We start from the raw sequence: 25,860 nt of genomic DNA, 5'->3' as shown, positions 1-25,860 counted from the left end.
GTTTAGAAAGGATGCTCGGGTTCGGGTCGGGCTCGGTCACATCAGCGCGATAAGGCATTGAACATTTTGAATTTAAAATCGCTTATTATGGAGGTAATGGCGCTTGTTGCCCCGTGTGCATTGATGCGCTCATCTGTTGACATTTCCCAATGCCTTCCTACACTTGCTTAATAAAAGCGGGCTTTCCCCACAAACAAACGTACATGTGTCATTAGTATGAGAAACAAATGCGATTTTAACTGTGTCGGGCTCGGGGCGGGCTCGGACAGAAATATCTTAATGCCTGTCCGACGCGGGCCGCACTCTAGTGGACAGTAGGACTGGGACGGTATTGATTTTTTCCTTATTGCGGTAGAAAAGCAAGAACTCCCGCGGTAGCGCGAAATCGCCTTAGACAGTTAAAGGGATATACGGCACCCCCCTTACGAGAGTAGCGTATGTCGGTAAACGATCCGTTCTGCCTGCACAATCCGTCCTTCGCATGTACAAAATGTTTGCTCATGCGCAGATAATATCCCGATGTACGCGGATTTACGACACTGCACGATCTGTCCCCATAGAGAGTTAAAGAAAGTCCGTCTGCCGTTCGCCTCCACCAGAAAGCTAACATTAGTTTAGCTAACCGCTAATTTGGCTAAGCACTAGCTGAGACAGCATGTAAAAGACCCTCAAAAGTGAAAATAACCGTTTAAATATACACAGATCTTACATCAGTTCTACTTTACTTGTGCTCATTTAAAATTCAATCACTCAATACTTCATATTTTATTATTAATTTAAAGTGATAATTTAGCTTATTGAGTGATTGTATTTTAAATGAGCACAAGTAAAGTAAAACTGATGTAACAGCTGTTATATATTATATACAACGCTGTTACATTATATATATATATATATATATACATATATATATGTATGTATGTGATGATGTGTGTTTTTGTTTGTGTGTGTGTGTGTGTTTGTGTGTGTCAGCAGTTGCTACCTTCAACCCTTATTTAGCATGAAGATTTGCCTGGTAAGGTACCATGTTTGGCTAATGCAACCACTTAACAATAACACACTAACACGCTGCGCTAAGTTAACACATTACAATGGGAATTATAATGATGCCAATTTCTTGGCTGTAACTAACAAATATGTTCATTATCTATTAATCCCACGATTATTTTCTCAATCAATGGATGGACCAATACATTTGGGATATAGCAACATATGAAAACTTTGAAAAATGCCCCTCACTATTACCTAGAGCCCTTGGTGATGTCTTCAAATGTATTGTTTTGTCCGACCAACAGTCCAAAACCCAAAGATATTACATTTACTAATATGTTAGACCAGAAAAATCTGACAGTTTTCACATTGGAGAAGGTGGAACCAAATCATCTTTGGCAGATTTGCTTAAAAGTATAATTGAAAATATTAATAGAATACTAACAAAACATTATCATGGTTTTCTGTACTATCCCTGTACTTTTAAAAGTGTTTAATATGTTCAGAAAGCACAGATAGGCCTACACAAGCTGAAATAGTTCCAAATGTGTAACGGTGTTGATTATATTACACAAATATAAACAATAGGCTTGTAAAAACTATTGATAACCGGCGGCTGAACCACCGGCCCGCTACAGGGGGTCCGGTAAGATCTTGAACCAGAGATGTCTGACTTTGTCATCCAGGAAGATTTATTTACAACTCCAACATGAAGTTAACTACGAAGTTCTTTTTCACGTTACATGTAAACGTGGATGTGGTTCTGAAATATAAGCAAATCATTTATAAAAAATAAATTTACCTTTTTTTGATAGAGACAAGAAAGAGGGAGAAAAAGCGATAGGGGGACACGCAGCAACTCAGGTGTGCACGCTAAGCAAACCATAATCTGATTTACATCCCTGCATAAATGTGGTTAATCCCGGTAGTGTGGACTAATATTACTGAAATGTGCATCGCCTCGGAGGTGAGAACAGGTGAAATCGTCCAGAAGTTATTTGATTGATAGTTAATTAATTGATTTGTAGTTTAAAAACAACAACAACAACAGCAATGATACATTTAGGAGACATTGAACAAAAATACTGGGTTACCAAGCAGTTTGACTCCTCTCTTCCGTGGATCTGACACCCCCCCCAGCTCTGCTCTCCAGAGGGCTGCTCACCAAAAACTTTGCTTTGTGCTCCATACTAGTAGTTAATGCTATGGATTATAGATTATTAATGTATTCGGATTGTGATATTAAAGATAAGATAATATTGTTGAAAGTGACAAGACGTTGTGATCTCGCACCAATCCCAACACTTTTAAAAGGGAGCTGTAGTTTGAATAGTGGAGGAATTGTTATTAAACAGATTTAAAGTTTTTCATGTTTTAATATTTAGAATAACATGTTCACACTCTTTTATAAAGAAAAAGAAGTTTTCATGTCGTGCTACTCAGCTGCCGGGGCAAAAGTGAAAGGAGTGTGTGCTGTTCTCTGTCTCTCTCCGGAGAGTTTAGATCTTGATTTTTTACAGCTGTAAATCTATAGATTCACTTCCCTTTATAACTGTGGTCATCATAACCAAAAGTTTCCATTATGAGGCCTGTGTGTGTGTTGGATGACGGTGAGGTATTTTAAGCCGGGGGGGGGGGGGGGGGGGGGGGCTGGAAATCGGGAAGAGATTGTTGCCGTAAGTCTAAGACAATAAAGTGTGTTCAGTCGGGTGGAGAGGACAGCGAGGTGGTGTTATTCCTAAAGGTTCCTACCGCCATTCTGAGCCGAGGAAGGGCGTCTGTCCGTCGGGTGGAGAGGACAGCGAGGTTGTTGTGTTTCCAGCGGTTCCGACCGTAATGCTAAGCCGAAAAAGTGTGTCTGTCAGCCGGGTACAGAGCTCCGTGTGAGCACGGGCTTCTATGACTGTCAACATAGCCTCTAACGTTAGCTACTCCGCTGTGCTGTGGAGTAATGTCTGGCCATGTGAGACAAGCGTCTAGCAACGTTGTTGTAGATGCTGCAGTCTCAACATGGAAACCTCCGTGAACTTGGAGTTTGGGGAGGATGGGGCGGGGGAGACGACTTTCTCCAGTATTTTGAATTTGTACTGCAGTATTATTTTAAACACTAGCTGTCAGTATTAGACATTGCACCTTTAACCTAGACTCAACCTGTCATAAATATGTAATGACAGGCTTAATTATCAAACTTTAATCTACTATTTAGCTTTATGTGTTAACCCATTACATCAAACTGCAATTAGGAGGTTGGTTTTTACATTGGCTGTCATGACAGCATCATAGTTTCATTAATAGTCAGTTATTTTCCCTTGACCTCAAGTCATGTGAAACCATTTAAACCTGTCATGAAGTTTGATTTCATCATCAAGTGCTTATATTATATACATTTAGAAAGGTCCTTTCCTTTTAAACCACTAGGCTGACATCTCCTTCAAATGATAAATGTGCTGCAAATTGTCAGTAACCCCTCAAATTCAACACTAATGCAACTTACTGCCAATCTACGCACTTCTACTCTAAGAGATCCCTGGAAGTCCTTAATTGGCTCAATCTCTGACTTACTGAAGGACAGGAGAATTTCCTCACACACACACACACAAGCACACACACACACACACACACATTGAGTCAGTCAGAAATAGCAGCTTAATCAGTCTGTCAGTGTTATAGAGCCGCAGTGAGCCCACAGCTTTGTCCCAGTGATGGCTAATGATGTAAGAAATGCTCACATAGATCCTCTAAGCTGATTGGCTGGCTGCTCATGTTATTCACCACACCTGGCAGGGTAACGATTAGAGATTGGGTTGTTGTTGTTGCTGAAGTCAGATTATTTCTAAAGTGAAGTCATCTGGCCAAGTTGGGCTCACACTGGCAGGAGGTGGCAGAGGGGGACAGTGTGCAGGAGGTGTCTGGTTCTCGGCAGACATCTTGCCAACACTGCATGGCTCACTGATCTATCCCACATCAAATCCACACACAATAATCACATATTTACACAGCACACAAAACCACACAATACAAGAGTTGCCCCACAGCTATAATACAAAGGCTACAATCATAGGTGAAATTTACAGAGTTGGATGGAGGGGCCAAAACTGGCAAGTGCATTGTTTTTTTATGCAGGGCAGCCGTTTTCTGATTACATTATGTGCTTATATGATTGCAAAAGGGTTCTCCATTGCTTTCTAGTCAGTTTTTTTTTTAAATGATATCAGATTAGCAAACAGACTGAGCCTTTTGGAACATTGGATGAATGGTTGCTGATAATGGGCGATGTTGATATTGCATTAAAGATCAGCCACCCATTCAGATCAGCTGGTATTCTGTCTATAAGGGAGTGGAAATTTGTTAGTGACCCCATACTTTTGACCGGTAGTGTATAAACACATCATGGACCGGGGTTGTCGGCAGCCCTCAGTTTCATGTCAAAGCAAGATGCTGCTATGCTTTGACATGAAACTCCAGCATTTGTTTTCTGAGTGAAGAAGTTAATTTGAAAAATAATCCACTTTTTTACCTGCCTTGGACTCGAAGTTCAACAAACCTCACAAAACATTGTAGTTGTTTTAGTTTAGTTGTTTGGCCACCCGAGAAAACACCTTCCAGGACACTTGACACTGTCTTTAACTTTAGCTCGTCGATATCTTCAGTCTCGCGTAACTAGCACCAGCTCAATTCTTGACTGGCCAACGGCACTTTCAAATCAAATCATTCAACAAGCATTCTTCAACCTGAGCAAGGAAAAGGGAGCGAAAGATACGATGATGACTGGAAGAAATATTTAACCTGTTTTTTTTTTTTTTTAAACAACTTGCGGGTTGTTGCATTAACCGAAGAAAGGAACAATCAAGTTCACCAACGTGGCGTGGCACTTGCCCCTTTATTGGTGAACCCTGTTTGGTGATGCAACCTTAAATGTATTTCTTATACCAATCCCTGGAGAATTAGAAATGCTGTGTTGTAATTGGCTGATTATAAATCACGTTGTCGAGACCAAACGTCTGTTGATTTCGGGGAAGCTCTGGATAAAATCACACTGAATAAAATCCATGGCAACCAGGGTGTGAAATAATGGATGATGAATTTTAGCACTAATAAAATTAATTCAGGAGAAGCTGACTGTTGTGTTATTAGGTATAAACCCCTTAATGACATTCCCACTAGCTTACTGCAGATGTATAGATTATTGTACAGACAGTAACGTAGTCAAGTCTGCGCTCATTTTCTTTTAGAGGTGGAAAAGCAAGATTACAATAATTAATCTGTATAAAAATATTTGTTACAGGAAAAAAAAGAATTAAAGCAAACGGCAAAACTAAAAACACACACACACACACACACACAACTTTCACTGTGACAGGTATGCCACAAAGGGCTGCCATGTTTAATGTATGGTGTTAGCTTGTCCTTCATTACATAGCTTAACCTTTCCAGATATAATGTACTAGTACTGGAGCTACTTCTTGTTTGGAGAAACCATTGTCCTTTTCCGTGTTATTAAGTTTAGTGTAAGGTAATGGAACTTGGTGAGTGTGCCAATTATACATTTACATAACAGTGAATCAATATTAAGTTATACTAAGGTATTTGGTTAAAATATTGTTTTTAGCAAATCATTGCCAAGCGTTAGGAGACAGAAGGATTGAAGAAAGGAAGGAGAAAAGAAGATGTGGGGGGATTTCGGTAGAGGGATGAAAGGGAAGAGGAGGATAGTGTGTATAGGACACCCGGGGGCAGGCAAGTTGTCCTTGACTTTGGGCTCCAACAGCCTATTCCCAGCCCTCTGCATCACATTGCACACACGACGCTGCCCGCTGGAAACACACACCTGTTGTCTGTATGCCAGGAATTCCCTGGAGACACATATAGACCCACCAACAGACACAAGACCACCGTACAGAGGGGTTGCCGTACACCAGCTGTCATCATTTGTACCCCAATACTCACCTTTGAGTGACCCGATACCTTTTGATTTGAGCCGTAGCACTGTGTGATTTGTAATAAATGCCAACATCAGCACGCTAACATGTTCATAAGGCCTACATGTTGATGTTTAGGAAGTCAAATGTTTCCCACCATTTTCAGCATCTTAGTTTTATAATTGCTAACATGTGCTAATTAGCACTGAAAGCAACACACAGCTAAGGCTGATGGGAGTTTCATCAGTTTTGCAGGCAGAATTAAATGTTGACCAGATGGTGGCGCAAGATGAAACAAATTCAAATGAGTCAAAGTGATTGCAAGTCATCTTGTGGGAATCATGAATTTCTGTGCCAAATGTCATTGAAAATCCATCCAATAGTACCGAACGTCATTTTAAAAATGTTTACATTCAAGGCTTCTGGTTTCAAATGAAGCTTCAAGTGTCTGTCCTCATTTTAAATGACGTCATCGCCCTAAAAGATAAGAAATCCATCATTTTGAATAAATTGATTCATCAGGTATTTTTTTATTAAAGCCCTAGATATTTAGGTAGAAATGCAAAAGCATCAACCTCATAGTGGCTCTAGAGGTAAAGTGTGGGGGGGGGGGGGACAAACGAAAAATACTGAGAACGAAGCAATCGTCCCACTCCAAACAGGCACCTCACTAGTAAATATATAAAGTTCATACACATTATAATCAGAGTCAGTAGAAATTTAGATTTTAACAATATGTTACTGTCTATATTTCAGAGGTCACACGCCTCTGGAGCAACTAGGGGTTAAGTGTCTTGCTCAGGGACACGTTGGTTGATGTCTCGCAGTGGGAATCAAACCCAGGTCTCCCACACCAAAGGCATGTGGCACATCCACTACGCCATCACCACCGCAGTATTATTTAACAATGATTAAAGTTCAATGACAAACATAATATTTACTTTTGATTTCTGTGAGATTATCAGCAATAAACTATCCACCATTCAGAATTAAAAGTATGAATCAATAATGTTTTGGCACATCTTGAATATGTGAGTTTTCAGTTGGACCACAGACCTCCCAGAGACAATGTATATTGTTTTTTGTGTGTGTGTGTGTGTGTGTGTGTGTGTGTGTGTGTGTGTGTGTGTGTGTGTGTGTGTGTGTGTGTGTGTGTGTGTGTGTGTGTGTGTGTGTGTGTTGTTGAGTGCAGTGAAATGTTAGACGTCCTGGATCATCTGCTCCCAGAACAGATGTGACCTGATGTTTACTGTTTGCTGCTAACTTTAGTATTCCTTGCTCATGGGAAACACAGTTTACTGTGTGTGTGTGTGTGTGTGTGTGTGTGTGTGAGTGTGTGAGAGAGAGAGATCAGACCGTTAGATTTTGTATTTCCATCAGGGTTAAATGCGTGCCCTAAGCTGTAAGCAGTCGTGATCGTTGCCTGTGATGTGGGCCCAATGCAAGTGTGTTTTCGTACATCAACAACGTAGTTAAAGCTTTAGTGTGTAACTTTTTAGCCGTTACTTTCAAGCCACTGTCAAATGACTTGTTACAAAGCTGATTGAGACTATCAGCTCCACACACTCTCTCTGGGTTTCTCAGTATGACAGTCAGAAGATTCTGGCGTCTAAGCGTCTGGTGGTAAGCGTCTGGTGCGTTCAGCTCCTCATTTAAGCAGCTCACTTTTAGACCAGAGAAACATGTCAACAAATCCAAAAGAGAAGTGTTGTTTTATTGAGAGAACTCTCAGTTAATAACCTCACTGATAACATCGCGATGGAAGCCTTCGTTTGCTGGTGCAGTTGCTTGCTTGAAATTGACACTGGATTCTGAATCACAGTCAAACGGTAGTTAAATGTGTTTAAGGCCAACATGGCTATCACAGTGGTTAAAAACAAGGACTTGTTTTTGTCCTGTCACGAAAGAGCATGCATGGAAGGGCTACAATCTCCTGGATTATAACCATTTAAAGCGCCCATATGATGCTCAATTTCAGGTTCATAATTGTATTTTGAGGTTGTACCAGAATAGGTATTACATGGTCTAATTTTCCAAAAACACCATATTTTTGTTGAAGTGAACATTGCTGCAGATTCCTTTTTTCACCCTGTGTGTTTGGGTCTATGTTTTAGCTACTGAGTGAGACATCTCACTTCTATTCTTCTATTATCTTTGTTGGGAGTCGCACATGCTCAGTAACTCGGTAAGATACCATCAGCTAGATAACTCTCCAACTATGGTCAGTACAAGGAAGGATTAGCTGGGGGACTTCTTCTAGACGAGGGCCACTTGTGGAATACGTGCAGAACAGAGACATGTGAGTATTTCTTTAGTAGCTTAGGGTGAACTAGTGTGTGTTGTAGCACTGTTTTGCCATTGAGAACGAGCTAGCATGCTAGTGCTAGCATGCTACGGTTAGCCACCTCGTCTTGGCTAGTGACTAGACCAAGCAACCAATCAAGAAAACAGTCGACAGATTAATCAACTGATTGCTATTTGCAGGCCTAATTATTACTGCCATCCATCTTCCTCTTTGTGAAGAATACATTGCATTTAAATGCATGTCCGCACTAGAGCTGAACCTAATGATACATTTCATGAGCGATTAATCTCGATAATCTTCGATTGATTATTTTCTCCAAAATACAAGAAATTTGTGACAAATGGCCAGTCATAGTTTCCCGGGCCCAAAGTGTAATACTGTGAAATTTCTTGTTTCGTTTCGACAGCAGTCCTAAATCCAAAGACATATCAATTAATTGCCGGAAATAATATGCACCGTTGCTCAAGCTACAAGAAATGTATTAGGCTCATTAACCGTCAGGGAAAACAAGCAAAGGCTGCATATTTTATGAGTGTGGTGATTGTTTAAAGGGCATGTAGTAGGCCTAATAACTACAACAATAACAAGATGAGATGCATCAGGATGTGTCTGGTTCAGCTCATCAGGTAAATAATTGATCAATGACATTGTATGTTTGTGTCTTGGTTATTTGTTGACGCAGCCAGGCGGCAAAGAAATACACCTTTTTGGGGGTTTTTACAAGTCAATCAGTCACAATTTGGTAGAGATGTGTGAGAAACAAAAACATTACTGCACTGCAGATCAAACACCTGGCTAAAGTTAACATCTGTATTTATCAAGCTGGACTTTATAACCACTTTCTTGGTCCAACACTGCGTTTCCAATAGAAATCTAGGAACTGTATTATCACCCCGGTTTACCACCAGTTAGCAGGGCTGCAATGTGAATGACCACAATTAGTTTTTTTAACCACGTAAATTTAATCTGAATTTCTCAGCAGAATTCAATTGTTTGATTATCCTGATTTCAAACATGAGCAGAGCTGCTCCTCCTAGTTGCTGTCTTTTGCAAGATAGATGTTTGTTTTTTGAAAATCTTCTTTGAAAAAGATGTCTCAGCGTGTCTGTATGGAGGCTGCGTCGGTTGTCAGTCCATTATTTGCAGCCCACATCGTGATCACATTAGCGAGCGTCTCACTGCAGCCTTGACATTGACCAGATGATGCCTTCAGAGAGACACACACACGCGCACACACACACACACACACACACACACACATACACACACACACAAAGAGATTCATAGGGCTGGGCAATATAAACTGTGACATCAACATTGGGTCTTCCAGTCCTCCTCCTTTCTTCCCATGTCAGGCAACGTTGAGTCATTCTGGGACACAAGTCCAAAAGTATGTGGACATCTAAACATTTGATTGCTGGACATAAATTACATTTAACCTGCCGATTTAAGCCTCTAATCCTCTGGGAGGGTTTTCCTAAAATGTCCAAGATGTTGGACCTGGCTGCAAGGATTTGCTCCCATTTAGCCTCAAGAGCCTTGTGCAGATCACGATTTTTTAAGCTTAGAATTGATATCATGATTTTTTTTTTTCTCACAAAGTGTAGTGTTTATTGCACACATGAACCATGACAAAACATAACAAACTGGCAGTACCAGAGAGATTTTTCGGCCCCCATAGCACATTAGGCATCACCACAAGCCTGTAAACATAGAGGCTTCAGTAAAGAGAAGGGAGAGCATCGGAGCTCTTTAAAACCTATTTTATACAGCTTATTTGTAAAATTCAAGTAGTATTTTTATTTTTTTAATGAAATCGTGAACACGGTGAGTTGAGATTTGCGATTTTATAACTATTATTTGTGCAGGCCTAGTTCATGACAGAGCATCCACGGGTTTTTGCATTTTTACTGATGATGATTGACCTCAAATGAAAAATGTAAATGTTCTCCAAAATATATTCACGTGTTTTTTTGGAAACAAGCTCTATTACATTTTGTGTGGTGTCTTTAGCCGTTTGATGCGTCTCCGGTGTAACTGTTCCAAATGCTAATTATTTATAATTGAGATTTATTTATCTGAGGTGTTACTCAGCAACAGTTGGGCTTTGATTCATTGTGTTGCTCGTTGCAGTTGGGAACGTGTGTGCTAACGGATTTTTGGAGAGGAAATCCTGAATAAAAAAAAACAAAAAAACACTCAGATTACTGACGATGTTTAAAAATTCAAAAACTTTCAAATCAGCAGTGAGCTGGGAGGACAACAAAACTGCCGGACCATATCTTTAAACATTAGTTTTGGGAGTCAAGTGCTTAATCTGCTATAGATAAATGAAATAGAAAGAAGAAGAAGAAGAAGAAAGGGAAGATTAAAAAAAAAGTGGTTTTGTGTGCATGCATCTGTGTCTATGATGTGTAAATAACTGAAGCATAAGATTTACTAAAGGATGAAAGTAGAGAAAGGGGGTCGGACCTGAGAAGTTGTTTATCAACTTCTTCCTTCTCCTTTTGAACATGGAAAACTTTTTGTTTTGTTTGAATGAATTTTCATTTTGGAAGACTAATGTGCTAATAAGTACATGACCTTGTTTATCTGTCATTTTAATTATAGATGTATGCAGGAATGCATGTATATACATCTTTTATTTTATTGTCGTCGTTTTTTTGTTTTTTTTGTTCAAATAAACTATTAAACAAAAACAAAAACTAAACAAAGTGTTGAAAGAAGTTGACGGCACCAATTGATATAGTGGGTAGGTAGCTTTTATTTGATTATTATTCTTTATTATTTTAACACAAAACTTGAAGTTAAACAGCGTTAAAAGCCAAAATCCCTCACAAGGGGGACGTCTGTTCTGACCCTGAAAGTGCTGTGGCCCCACTCATTGAGTTAGATGGAGATGTGTGCCTGTATTTATTTGTGTGTGTGTGTGTGTGTGTGTGTGTGTGTGTGTGTGTGTGTGAGAGAGAGACACTCTGGTTGAAGCTGACATGCTGAAACGTTTGATGTCAACTGTTTGTGGCGACATGCCCAGAAAACTGTGTGTGTTTTATTTTTATAAGCTGGTTCAGATTCCGCTAGATGAGACCTGTTGTGAGTGGTTGTTTTGTTTTGTGCTGAAGGAGCACACAACATCATGTGTCGGGGATTTTACCCCAAAATTTGTGCTTTTTCAGGCAGAGCCGAGTTTTAGCTGCTTTCAGCTCTTACGTAGCTCGGGTCTTGCAGCACATTGACTTTACTGTAACTAGCAGCGTTAAATATACATTGAATAGTTAAACTTAACATGGTATTATTTCCTCTTTACAGGAAGTGGTGACCCTGCCTACCTGACCCCCTGCTTCTTCTTCCCCAACCCCGCCCCGCCACCCGCTGTCCTGATTGGGTCTCTGTGCTGCCGGCGGTGGATTGGAGCACTCTGGTTGAAGGCTTTGTGAGGTGGTTTTTCGGTCTGGCGCCGCCTCCCCCCGGGGCCGGCGTGCGCTCCCAGCAGCCCGTGGTGCCCTGCGCCCCCCCCTCCCCGTCAGTGCACACCAGAGCCAATGCCCAAGGTAGGACCTGGACACTAGATGTTGCTCACTTTGATTTTGTGTGTTGGAGATCTTGGCCCAAACTGCAGTGAACACCAGCTGGTCTTAACCTCAACATTTCTTAATGATAATTGAAATGCGTCCGAGGCCCGGAGTGTCACAGACTGGACCTGTTACACTGAGTACTGAGTGATCACATAGTTCCTGATTAAAATATTAAATTTGCCAGTTTGTGGGCGCCCAGATAACTCAGTTGGCAGAGCGGGCGCCCACATGAAGAGGTTTACTCCTCGACCCAGTGGGCCCCGGCTCGACTCCGACCTGCGGCCCTTTTTCTGCATGTCATTCCCCCTTTCTCTCTCCCCTTTCATGCCTTAATCTGTCCTGTCAAATAAAGGCCTAAAACACCCAAAACATTATCACCCAGCGTAGCTGATCATGTTTAGACACCATTTAATATTAGAAAATTGTCTTGTTAAATTAAACTAAAATGAAGGTTTTGTAGAAAAACTTGCATTTTTGTATAGCATCTACACATTTGGGATGACACCCAGCCTGAGTCAGAGCTGCTGCCGAAGCAAGACTGTGCACCCTAGGGCCAGGTTATACGTGTTGAAGTCCACAGTGTGGGCAGAGGTGGTTTTCAAAGCTTTTCGGCCATCGGACGAGCAGTGCTGACGGCGAATAGGAGCAGCTTTATTGCAAAACAAGTCTTTCACTGACACCCGTTTTCATTAATCCCTTTCTCCCTTGCAGGAGGAAGCACGGTGCGTCTGCCAGGAGCCATGTGCCTCCCTCACACCAACAACATGGACAACAAGTTACAGGGGGCGGGGCAGGGGGGAGGGGCTGCACTTCGACCACGGGCAGGAGGCGTTCCACTGGAGCCTTTCATCCACCAGGTTGGTAGGAATGGCGTGTGCTCCAGAGAAGCTGACTTAAACGTAGAGCTGGAGAAAATCAAATATCACAATTTTTTTGACCAAGTACATTCATGCCGATTTTGCGGCGATATTTTAGGGTTGACATTTACTAAAAGGGTTCATACTTTTTGAAAAAACAGGAAAAGTTTGGGCATTTGAAAAATGCAAATTCAATGCCTGGAAAGGTTTTGGAACAATCAAGGGATTTTCCAACAAAGCATTTTTTTTAAATAAAAAATGTATTTCACGTAACCTTAACGTTCTGTTAGGGGCGTGATATTACAGATCCCGCTATGAACCACAGGCACTGTCATTTATTTTTATTGTTAAACCCTCTGAGCGTAAACGTTAACACAGATTTTTATTCTTATTGTATAAAGTTGATTTTCAGGATTACAGAGTCATGGAAATTTGCCGAAAAAAAGTTATGGAAAAGTATCGGTGAAAATACGCATGAACCCTGTTCCTCTTATGTAGCCGTTAAAACCAGGAAAAGACTTGTGTCATCTAACAATATTACAATATCCAAAATTTAGGATATCTAGCCACATACTGTACATCCATGTGGATATAATATTGATGTATTGCTATATTTACCAACCCTATGAATCTCTTTGTGTGTGTGTGTGTGTGTGTGTGTGTGTGCGCGCGTGTGCTTGTAGGTGGGTGGTCACACCAGTATGATGCGTTACGATGACCACACGGTGTGTAAGCCTCTAATCAGCAGAGAGCAGCGCTTCTACGAGTCTCTGCCTCCAGAGATGAAGGAGTTCACCCCCGAGTACAAAGGTCAGTCACAACTCACTGAGGTTTTGTATTAGTGTAGCCATGGATGGGAGCTGGACGACGTACTCTCACAGCACAGTTTTCAGATGGACTTAAATACGTGGTGCTGGGGAACCGTAGCTCCACGTTTTCTCCAAAGGAGACACATTGTTCCTTTAATTGTTTGGGTTTAGACTTCATATTTTTTCCACTTGGTTTGGTCAAGTTTGCAGTCATACTACTACCACCCAGAGTGGTACAAACTGTCTATTTTGACTTTTTGGATCACTTGCTCTCTAGTTTGAACTCTCTACCAGTCACAAGCAGCATGGTGGCCAATAGTTAGCACTGTGGCCTCACCGCAGGAGGTTCCTGGATCAAATCCAGGTGTTCTGGGCCTTTCTGCTCGTTGAATATCAATAAGAACTGGCAAAAATCAAGCAGAGTCTTCCTGCAGGGTTTCTATACCATGCTAGAATGGCTTAAAACAAGGTAACCAAGGCATTTTTTCCACAAATAAATTTAACAGAGTCCATGATAGGACTTCAGACAATACCACAAAGTAATGAAATGTTTGTGGCAGGGCACCTTTAATAAAGTGATTTTAAAAAAGAAGAAAGATCCACTGGAAATAGGACATGTATTTAAATAATCTGTGATATGTTACATTATTCCAGCAATTGTCTTATGAAAAACCAGTAGATATAATAATTAAAGAGGAATTAAATCCAATTTATCTCACTTCAGATTCACACACAGTGCTTACACACACGAACATTGGCACACAAGAAAACACAATATGAAAGCAACCTACATTCATAATACATAAAAACACCCCGTGCCAAGTCTACAATTATGTCATCGACAGAAGATGAAGACCAGTTCAAAATTGTCATGTAATTTATTTCAGGATTAGAAATGTGTTGATTTAAAGTGAAAAACGCGTGAACACCATCTTGGTTACTGCTAGAGAGACCGCCCGGACCAGCAGCTTTCAGAGGATCCCAGATCCTCTTTTAGGGATTTGGGCTACCACACATTTCAAACACTGCTCTAAATTACCTCTACTCCTCTGAGTTCATGGCGGATGCAAAGGCAGACAGAAAAGCACAGAAGAGAAAGACAGACAGAATCACGGATGTTTACTGGCAGTGAAGTGGTCGAGCTGCTCTGTTTTTCATCACCGGGCACATAACGTAGCTGTTTCCACGCGCTTTTGCTGTAGTAACAGGCCCAAACACACTCGGACAGCCACCGTGCGCACCCACACACACACACGTACACACCTTATTTTTTTTGTATGTGACCTATTTATAATTTTAGCAAACTATGTAAGAGAGGAGACATTGACGAGTGAAAGTAGATTGGGAGATGAAGAGAGGGTTTCATGGTGGATGGAGTAGGTGTAGTCTGTCTTACCGGATCTACTGGGCTGTTCTCCTCCTCTTCCGCTATCAGCTAATCAATAAACTAAGAATACATAGGGATGTCTGACGTTGAACAAGTGAAATCTAAAGTAGATCACGTCCTAGGCCATTTTTTTTTTTAATCTCACATTTATATTGATATTTACATCCATACTAGTAAACAAAGAAAACCAAATGTTGTGTAGTTATATTAAAGGGAAACCATCATTTAGCATTTCCAGGTTCATAGTTGGATTTTGTGCTTGGACTAGGACATTTACATGCTTTAATGTTCAAAAAGACTTTATCTCGGGGCGTCGTCTAGCTCACCCAGTAAGCGCCCCATGTAGGCTGAGGCTTTTGCGGCGGCCCGGGTTTGAGTCCGACCTGCGCCCCTTTGCTGTGTGTCGTCCCCCATCTCTCTCCCATCTTTCCTGTCTATCCACTGTCACTCTGAAATGAAGGGAAAAAGCCCCCCAAAAAATTATTTAAAAAAAGACTTTATCTTTCTCACACTGCCTGTGGCTGCTTCACATGAGACACTTTGATGGAGCGCCTGTCTCTTTGAGCCCGCCTCCCGAAATAGCCCCGGCCTGCACTGATTGGCCAGCGTGTTTCCTGGAGTCTCTTGTAGCAGCTGGAGCTAATACAATGGAGTAAATAGCAGGACTTTGTACCGTGAAAATCACCGTTAAAGACTTTCGAAATCAAATACTAGATAGATAGATAGATAGATAGATAGATAGATAGATAGATAGATACTTTATTATTCCCGAAGGAAATACTTCTACTACATACTACAAATACTACACAACCAGAAATGTTTTAGCTAACGGGATTTCTCTAAAATACGTTGACCTCATTATTTGACCATGTTTAACATGAAAATTCAACATCATTGTAATCAACATCATAACATTTTAGATAAGAGAAGAGAATACGAAATATGTCCTCTTTAAAATGTTGCACTTTATAACTTAAAATACCACCTTCCTGGTACTGAAGTACTTTACATGCAAGCTGGTGGTATAAACCCACCACAGTGACCTGCTGTTGTCTTTATTCCCACCAGTTCACCTTGCTGGTGTTGTGGGTCCCAGTGGTCTATAAGGAGTCTGTATTTAGCCCTGGACCTCTGCCCACTACCATTGTCCCGCTCATTTAATAAGAGCAGACAGACAGCTGCCCAGGGACGGCTTTCTCAATCTGTCAAGGTTGTTTTATCCATAAAGTGTTTGGCATTATTATATCAGATTTCTCCTGGTGTTGTGGGTGTGGAGGGGGTAAAGAAGTCCAGTTTCCTGTGGACAGAGAGAGAGACATTCTGAAAGATTTGACTCTTCAGTTTGGACGGGTGTGATCGTTGGAGTTGATTTTCCACCATTGAGCAAACTCAACACAAAATTAAATCTGGACATACAAGGAGGATGTTCAGTGATTCACTTAGTGGGGATGAGATGCTCTTCTCTTTTTGTGAAGCTAAAAATAACTGCTTAATTTCTGACATTTTCTTTCTGGGTATTTTGATCTAAAAACAGTTTCCCAATTGAATTTCCAGAACATTTACTAAATTTTGGTACACTAAACAGACGGATGACAAATGACATGAAAACCCAACTTTTAGTGTGTTAGGAAGGTGTTGTCCCACCGGAAGGCTCCAGAACAACAGCTCATTGCTGTGGGGCGGCTGTGGCTCAGTGGTAGAGCGGTTGCCTGCCAATCGGAAGGTTGGTGGTTTGATCCCCGCCCCTGTAGTCATTGTCGAAGTGTCCTTGGGCAAGACACTGAACCCCGGTGCTGCTTATCGGAGTGTGAATGTGTGTGAATGTTTATCTGATGAGCAGGTGGCACCTTGTACGGCAGCCCCAGCCACAGTGTATGAATGTGTGTGAATGGTGAATGTTTCCTGTAGATGTAAAAGTGCTTTGAGCAGTTGTTAAGACTGGAAAGCGCTATATAAATACAGCACATTTACATTTACATTGCTCTTTGTCATAAAGTCTTCATCTCTGAGGAGCTCATCAGAATCTCACATACGGTACCAGTCAAAACCTTTGACACGCATTCTCATTCACTTAGATGGAAAAGCATGTCCAAACTGGCCAAATCATCAGCTGCCACAATATTTCTTTCCACTGCTATGCTGATGACATACACCTCTATGTAAATGTCACAGCTGACACCCCACCCTCACAATCATCCTCATCAAAACTCACCACCTGTCTGGAGGAGATAAAGGTTGGAACTCCTCATCAGACCAAATCATCATCCATAACCAGCATCAGCTTTTTCCGATACTAACATCCCGCTCTCATCAACAGTTAGTAATCTTGGTAAAAATCTTGGTAAAATAGACTCCCAACTCACTTTTAAAGCCCATATAAATCACCTGTGCAAGACCTCTTTCTACCACCTCCGTAACATTTCCAAACTCCGACCCATTCTCTCCCTCCCAGACGCCGAAAAGCTGGTTCACGCCTTTGTCTCCTCAGACTGGACTACTGCAACGCGCTTCTCATTGGGATCCCTAGAAAGAGTCTGCAGAGGCTTCAGTAAATTCAAGACTCTGCAGCTAGGATCCCGATGAGAGTGCGGAAACATGAGCACATTACCCCCATTCTCCACTCACTACGCTGGCTTCCCATCAGGACTGAGTACAAGGTTTCCCTCCTCACACATCAATGCATCCATGGACATGCCCCCCCTATATAATAAAATATATTAACTTAAAAGTACACATATTATGATGCCAGAATTGATCCATATTACCCAACCCATGTGAACACTCATTTAATACAGTAAAACAAGTGATCCAATTATTGTCTTTGGTCTGGGTTTGAGTGAACGACAGTGTTTAAGTGACACCATTTCCCTTTTCCAAGATGAAATTTGATTCTTTTTTTCTCTTAAAAATTAAAAGTCAAATTCCCTTTATCAAAATCTAACCTTTGCTCAGTACAATTTTCAGGGTTTTGCTTCTACAGCCTGACCTGGTCTGGTCTGATGAATAGGTGGCTACTGGCTAATGTCAGAAACTTTATATCAGCAGGACTCTGCTGTATAACTGACAAACTTGACAAACATTTTTCTGACTTTCTGACTCTTGTCTCTGAATATTGGTGCAGTCTAAATGCTGTCCTAGTGGACAGCATTTGGACCTGCTGGTTTTAAAAACTAACAGCATGTCTGATATTAACTGTGTTTCCATTCCAGTGCTTTCCCAAGGTTGAAAGCCTTAAGCGTAATTTATGCTTCTGCGTTAAATCTACGTGGTTACGTACGCGGAGACGCGGACGCTCAATATACAATATGTAATCAAGAAGATGGATAACCTTTCCTGCTACAGATTTTCCACCGAGGTCTGAAAGCACAGCGGGGACACTTAGTTTCTCTCACTATGACTTTAGAGACGCTACTCCCTCTGGAGCTAATCGTCGCCACTCTCTCACTTCTCCCTCGCTCTATCATCCACTCCCCAATCCCCACACACACACACACACACACACACACACACACACACACACACACTCACACCCGTTGGAGTATAAACATCAGGCCATTTACATTGGCTACTGCAAAAGCTTTGCATGGAGCCTCTGCACAACCATAAATAAAGTGGGTTGAGGGAGACGTGAATCCACTGCACAAGGAATGTAGCAGTTAAAAGGCTTTTCTTTAATAAATGGATCCCGGCGCAATGTTCATTCCACATAAAGCGCTGCTTTACATACGTTTTGACCAAATATTCTCTGGTCCAGCTCAGCTAAAAACACAACAACACGGAACCTACCGGGCCTCTTTGTAACCGGTAGGCTAACGATAACGTGTTAACTGGTTTAGCAGTTTAGATAACACACCTGACTGTCCTGCTCTTACAGACGTGAACTAACCACAGACGGTTGCCTCATTCATGGACTCACTATGGTTTGCCCTACAGAATAAATACAGGGGAAACAATGAATATTTTGTGTTATTTTTGCTGATGAAACTTTGGCCTAATTATAGGAGAAAAACTGCATTAAGATATTTCTTTTACAGCAGCAGGTGTAAAATAATTACAGGTGATGGAGATTAACAAACTATGTAAGAACTTTTGAAGTCAGTAAGAAGATGGATTATATTTCTGTGTCTGTCCTGGTATTGTAATAAATATGTTGTTCCTAAACTTCCTGTTGTTATTTTGCTCCGTCCTGGCAGGGGTAGTGATGGTTTGTTTCGAAAGCGACTCTGACGGCTACATCAACCTGGTGGCCTACCCGTACGTGGAGAGCAACACAGACGGAGGGACGGCGGAGCACGAGGAGCGAGACCTCCCAGAGAGGGAGCAGCCGAGGAGAAAACACTCCCGGCGTAGCCTCCGACGCTCCTCCTCCGCCGCCTCTGAACACAAGGAGGAGCGGCCCGACAGGAGGGAGGCACACGACACCGAAACTTCTGATAAGTAAGATCCCATTAAAGGTGCCCTGCCACTCAAGACCGTTTTTACTTGCATTTTGGAAAATATGTAATGTTCATATGTGTTATGTCGTGAATGTGAAGATGAACTGCTACCTTCTCTGTCAGCTCTAGCCACTGAAAAGAAATAAGAGGAGAAATCAGAAAAGCTGGTCAGTCTGATGTCATGTTGCCGGAGCTCATTAATGTTCATGAGCTCACCCACTTGCGCTGGGTAAAGTTTGCTGATAGACAGGCTCTCATTGGCTAGCTGTTCAGAGTCAGTCAGAGTCAAACAGCTTAGCTAATATCAATGAGAACTGGCACAAATTGAGCTGAGTCTTCTTACAGGCTTTCTATACCACACTAGAATGGCTTTAAACAAGGTAACCAAGGCATTTTTCCATGGTCCATGGTAGGACTTCAGGTCATGAAATATGTGTGGCAGGGCACCTTTTAAAAGGAAAACATTACAAAATAAACCAGTGGTGAAATGGTTATTCCATTATTTTTCAATATTTAATTTATTAGTTTGTTGAAAGAAAGTTAATTAACAACAATCTTCATAGTAATAATTTAGCCATAAACAATTAAAAAAATAACCTGGTTCCAGCTTCTATTTGGGGCAAATAAGGACAGACTTCACAGAACTCTCCATAGTTCAGATTTGTGTGAATAATGCAGACCTTTAAATCCATTGTAAAGTGTTCGAACAGAGGGGCACCAACAGTCATTCCTGTGATATTAATGATCGTCTTCTCCTCGCTGCAGTCTTGCAGAGCTGAAGAGTCCCAGGCTCGACCCAAAGATCCACTCGGACGTTCCCTTCCAGATGTTGGACTGGAACAGCGGTTTTAGTTCAGAGAAGATCAGCCACAACCCCTGGAGCCTCCGGTGCCACAAACAGCAGCTCAGCCGCATGAGATCTGAATCCAAGGACCGCAAACTCTTCAGTATCCTTCCTCAACCTGTCACATTCACTGATACTCAACAGTCCTTTTGTTTCATTTGACAGAAAAATGTAAATCCAATTGCTAGATTTATCCACAGCATTCATAGCTTTTAAAACACGGCCGTGCCATCAAACTTGAAGGAATGTAGCTTTACAAATTAGCCCACAAGGGAAAATGAATGCGTGTGCCTGAGCAGTGATTGACATGCATTTAGACACCCCCCACTTGGCCCTGATTGGTGCATCTGAATAGGGAGCGTTGAATTCGCAAATTGCACTTCAGGCTGTAGGTTGTGCCAGATTTGTCTTTTGTTTTTAAATTACATGCTTTATGTAGTACTACTCAAATATGGGGCCAGTTTCAGCAAATATGACAGAAAGTTAGTCTCACCTTCTGCATCTTTAACCCGATTCGTTCAGGTCCTATCCCCTGACCAATCAGCTATCCTAACCCATGCCTAACCCCAACCTATTGAGCTGCTTTGTATGGCGGGACTTGCCTAGAAGTTACGTGGGATCCATGATAACGCCGCTTTCCTATGTGTCTATGGGAAAAAAGTCTTTTTGGACCAGAGGGCATCATGTGAAGGACAAGGAAGTTGCAATTCCACAGCTTGGCCGCTATGTTTAATTAGCTTTTAAAGCCGGGTGGGGCCTGGGTATCTGAGGTTATCAGGTCAGAGGTTGTGCTTTGATCTTCAGCTTCAAAGAGAGCAGACTGCAGCTGCCTGGAAACAGAAACACACACTCTGTCCTCCACCAAGTCCATCTGCCTTCAGTCCAAGCAGATTCAGCAGGGCTGGTGTCAGAAGGGTCTCTGTGCGGATACATGGTACATTCAGATTATTGAAGTTATCAGCGCCCAGTTGTCATCTCTGCGGTGGAGAGCGTTTCAGCATCTTTTTAAGCAAGAACTCTCCTTTAAATTGTAACGAGAGTATCCTAAACAGAAAAAGGCGTTTTAAAATGTCATTTCATTTTTTGTTGTGAAATATAAAGACACAGAAATAAAGTGAGAAAAGCTAAAGAAGTCAAAATCGAATTGAAATCGTATAATTTATTCAAAGTGATCCTCAGGAAAGTTCTGTCTCATTAACCGGGTTGATACATTTTCATATAACTTAAGGGAAGGAATGTGCTTACCTGGAAATATTTTCAAATGAAGTGAACCAGACCGATGGAGAAATAAAATCATCTTTACCTCTGTGGAAAATTGCTGACATACAGTCTGACTTTAGTTTTACACAGAAATAAGGTTTTCCATTTATATATACTGTATGCTATGCCCTGCAGTGCCCTGCACTTTGTCAGTTTTTTTATCGATGCTGAGATAAAACGGGACACTCCGTGCAGATTACATCACATTAAAAATGTAACAGCAGCGCAGCGGGAGAATAGGCTGTTAAATTTCAACAGGTGTTACATGTGATTGACAATAGTTTAACATTGATTGGAAAAACGTCGCAAAACGGAATTGTAATTATTTAGCAGACTTTTAGACCAATCAGTTAACCTTCGTTCTGCAATTTCACAATGGTTCATTTACAATGTTTAGTTTCTAAAATTGTCAAAAGGTTAGATGTTTTGCATAAGAAATACAGAGCATCATAAAGCGTTTTGTCCATTCTCTACCCCTAAATCTGATGATTCGGTAGTTTGCTCCTTAACTGCATCATTTGAACCAGAGTTCCTGTTGTTGGAGAACGTGGTTCACCACTTCTCCTACCCCTGCATCCTGGACCTGAAGATGGGCACCAGGCAGCACGGAGACGACGCCTCCGAGGAGAAGGCGGCGAGGCAGATCAGGAAATGTGAACAGAGCACTTCAGCGACGCTGGGAGTCAGAGTGTGTGGCATGCAGGTACACAACAACCGCCGCTACGGTTCAGACAGCGTCGGCGAATACTTTGCAGCGTCCGTTCACGGCGGTTCTGATCCAAAGATAATCGCCTGAGAATGTAGGAGAAGTAAATACAGGCGCCTTTATCTTTAGGACATCCATCAGATTAGGGATGGTCCAGTTCACTCTGCTGGGGGAAATTGGGTAATGTAACGTAATAGCATAAGAATTCCTCATGCACATTTAGAAAACCCAAAGAACCAAAGAGATACGGTCTTTATTCCATTTGATTAGATTTTCCTTTTCTTATTATTTTCTAGTTTTGTCTCGGTCATCTGATCCTCTGATAATGCAGCGGTGCTAAAGCTTCATGCATCACTGTCAGCAGTGGTGGAAGAAGTACTAAGATCTGTGGCTGATGTAAAATTAGTAATACTACAGTGTAGAAATACTCTGTTACGGGTAAAAGTTCAGCATTATTTTGTACAAAAGTAATAGCATCAAAAGATACTCAAAGTAACAAAAGTCAAAGTACTCATTGTGCAGAATGGCCCATTTCATAATACTATACATTATACTTCTTGATTATAGTTATCAATGCAATAATGTGTGAACATCTCTTTAATGTTGCAGCTGGTAAACATGGAACAGATAATATTGAATTATATTGCAGCGTAGCTTAACCGAGACAAGATAAACATCCACAATGCTTTGCTACAAGCAGGAACTGCAGGGCCTACTTGGATGTGGTGTTCTGTGATGGTGTTCCACGGGGAACAGGTGGGCGGAGCATCATTTTGTTGAGAACGCCTCTGCATCGTCAGCAGGTGTCTCAGGTTCACTCGCGTTTAAAATGATAATAATAATAATAATAATACATCATTTATCAGTTGATTTATATTTTGTACTAACAATTTAGATTGGCAAAATAATGCTGTCAGATAAACGTAGTGGAGTACAAAAGTAAAATATTTGCCTCCAAAATGTTGTAAAGTAACATAAAATGGAAATAGTCGAGTAAAGAACAAATCTTGAATTACTCAGTAAAGTACTTTTAAAGTACATTTTACATTTTTAATCGCAATAAAATGACTGTCCTAGTTAACTCTCAATTAATCGCACATTTTTTTATCTGTTAAAAATGTACTTTAAAGGGATATTTATAAATATTAGAGGGTTCAAAACAAATTGTTAAATCTAGCGAGAAAGTCGGCATGTTGGCAACAGTGTCCACATTGTTACCTGTGCAGCTTCCTGGTTTCCCAAACTACGGAGTAAAACCACCGAACGTGCGTGTTAACCAATGAAAATAAAAGATTTTAAAATGTTTATTTTGACAGCCCTAGTAGATTTACTTAGTTACTTTTCCACCACTGTTTGCCAGTGTTGATATTTAGGCTCCAAAACGGGAAGATAAGTTGCAACTGTGGTCTGATTTTATTTAGAAAATCTGACTGCATGTGCAGCAGGATGTGACGTAGTACACAATGAACCGGCCTTACATTAAACAAGGGAAGGTATATACATAGCTTTCAAGTTATAAATAATAAATTATGACACTCTGTGTGTGTGTGTGTGTGTGTGTGTGTGTGTGTGTGTGTGTGTGTGTGTGTGTGTGTGTGTGTGTGTGTGTGTGTGTGTGTGTGTGTGTGTGTGTGTGTGTGTGTGTGTGTGTGTGTGTGTGTGTGTGTGTGTGTGTGTGTGTGTGTGTGTGTGTGTCTCAGGTGTACCAGCTGAGCACCGGTCACTACCTCTGCAGGAACAAGTACTACGGCCGCGGCCTGTCGATCGAAGGCTTCCGCGAGGCCCTTTACCAGTACATGCACAACGGAAAGGGACTGAGGCAGGACCTCTTTGAGCCAATCCTGAATAAGCTTCGCACCCTGAAGGCGGTGCTGGAGAGGCAGGCGTCCTACCGCTTCTACTCGTCTTCACTGCTCATCATCTATGAGGGAAAGGTGAGCCCGGGGCTATGAAGGATGAGGGCTCGTTTGTTCTTCAGGGAAGTCAGGTGACAAAACTCTGTCAAGAAAGTGTGTTCATAGCTGTGTATTGTCACTATAAAAGTGGGAGGTGAAGTCCAGATGAGGTTTGTTTACGTTCCGCAAACTTAACTGCAGCCAAACCTGGATTACCAATTTTTTATTTAATCCTCCTGTTATCCTCAAATTTACTAGCAGCTGTTATCCTTGGGGTCAATGGGATCCCAGGATGAAACCTCCAGAAAATATTGGTAATTAAAAAAAACTTTTTTTATGTTGACAGCCTAAACTGTCCACACACACACACACCACTTCCCTCTAAATGTGTCATCTCAAGTATATCTTTTTCACCTGATGGTGTTACAAGATTACTTTTGGAGGAGGATTTGGAGACACGTCGTCCATCTTTTACTTCTTCTTTTGTTTACAGTCTATTGTTTTAACTGATCTCTACTGTGGTTTGATTCTGTCTGCAGGAACCAGAGGGCCCTTCAGTCCTCACTTCTGGGACCCATGCAGCGTTGCACCAGAAGGCTCCCGTGGCCACCGTGGAGCCCCTCTGTGGGCCCGGACCCCACGCACCTCCAGCCCCAAGCACTCCATGTGAAACGGACATGAGCCAGAACCCCGACCCGGGGTCAGTGTCCTCTCAGGGACCTGGACTGATGGCTACACCCTCACCCTCCACTCGTGCTCCCCAACAGGCCCCACCCTCAAAGTCAGACTGCCACTCCTTCCTCCCCCCTCTCCCCTCGCCTCACCCTCATCCAGACTCCTTCTCTCCTGCGCCCAACTTCAAGTCCTTCCCCCCTCCTCCTGCCCCCCAGCCCCATCAGCCCCCCCTGGTGGACGTACGTATGATCGACTTCGCCCACTCCACCTTCAAGGGTTTCCGCGGCGACACGGCGGTGCACGACGGGCCGGACCGGGGCTATGTGTTCGGACTGGAGAGCCTGGTCCAGATCCTGGAGAGCCTGCGGGACGACAACCTGCCGTAGCTCCAAACAAACACACACACACACACACATACACACACACACACATACACACACAGCTTGTTGTGAGTACGTTCAGGTTGTACAGTCAGTGCAGGTCATGCCGCTGATGTTGTCAGGAACTGAGATGGATTGGCTGTAAATATGGAACGAGGTTCATTCGTTCATTCAACGTGGGCATTCTACAGTCAAGCAGTTACTACAGACGGTGGTGCCGAAATGTCTGCAACTTCAACCTTAATGGAGAGCCTCTGTAAAACACACACACACACACACATACACTCACACACACACACACAAACATACACACTTGTATTTCTATACTTGTGAGGACCTGCATTGGCGTATTGCACTCCCCGGCCCCTAACCCTACCCTTAATCATCCCAATCTAACCTCAGAGTGCCCCTCCACTCACAATGTGCTTTTCATCCTTTCATCACCTAGAGGTTGGAGTTCACTCTGCAGAATGAGTAATGTGCAGAGAAGAGGATGTTTTCACATTCACGTGCAGAAGGACAGTTTCCCTGCATGGGCTCACGTTAAATCTCAGTTTAAAACGTACTGTGTGTACATATGAGCATCTCAAGCCAGTTCTTGTCCAATAAACCATATGCACAAGTAGTAGATGTAATTCAACGGATTTTAATAAGGCCATTTTTTGTAGAAAAACCAGACACTACTACTATTGAAATTGGAGAATCTTTGTCTTAAAACTTGGAAGTATCTTTAAACATAGATTTAAGGTAAGCAGTAGGGATGGAAATCATACAATATATCATTGCAATTTAAAATAAATTGTGATATTCTGCGATAAATTG

At 41.9% G+C, this 25,860-nt stretch overlaps 1 protein-coding gene across 4 annotated transcripts in view; it reads left to right on the top strand.

Moving 5' to 3' along the window:
* The window catches only part of ip6k1 (inositol hexakisphosphate kinase 1), a 30,760-nt gene extending 5,115 nt beyond the window's left edge, over positions 1-25,645 (top strand). Inside the window, exons 2-9 of one of the 4 annotated variants that reach the window (XM_034870016.1) lie at positions 11,524-11,765; positions 12,501-12,646; positions 13,330-13,456; positions 19,036-19,276; positions 20,041-20,225; positions 21,904-22,085; positions 23,789-24,022; positions 24,523-25,645. In XM_034870016.1, coding sequence (XP_034725907.1) covers positions 12,530-12,646; positions 13,330-13,456; positions 19,036-19,276; positions 20,041-20,225; positions 21,904-22,085; positions 23,789-24,022; positions 24,523-25,044 — 1,608 coding nt within the window. In that variant the 5' untranslated portion in view covers positions 11,524-11,765; positions 12,501-12,529 and the 3' untranslated portion in view covers positions 25,045-25,645. Of the gene's footprint in view, positions 1-11,523; positions 11,766-12,500; positions 12,647-13,329; positions 13,457-19,035; positions 19,280-20,040; positions 20,226-21,903; positions 22,086-23,788; positions 24,023-24,522 lie in introns of all 4 variants that reach the window. The other 3 variants (XM_034870018.1, XM_034870019.1, XM_034870020.1) reach the window with 3 other exon arrangements.
* The last annotated feature ends 215 nt before the right edge of the window (positions 25,646-25,860 follow it).

Source organism: Etheostoma cragini, chromosome 4 (assembly GCF_013103735.1).
Source record: "Etheostoma cragini isolate CJK2018 chromosome 4, CSU_Ecrag_1.0, whole genome shotgun sequence".
Lineage (NCBI taxonomy): Eukaryota > Metazoa > Chordata > Actinopteri > Perciformes > Percidae > Etheostoma > Etheostoma cragini.
The sequence above is the reverse complement of the archived record's forward strand: the minus strand, read 5'-3'. Positions and strand labels throughout refer to the sequence as shown.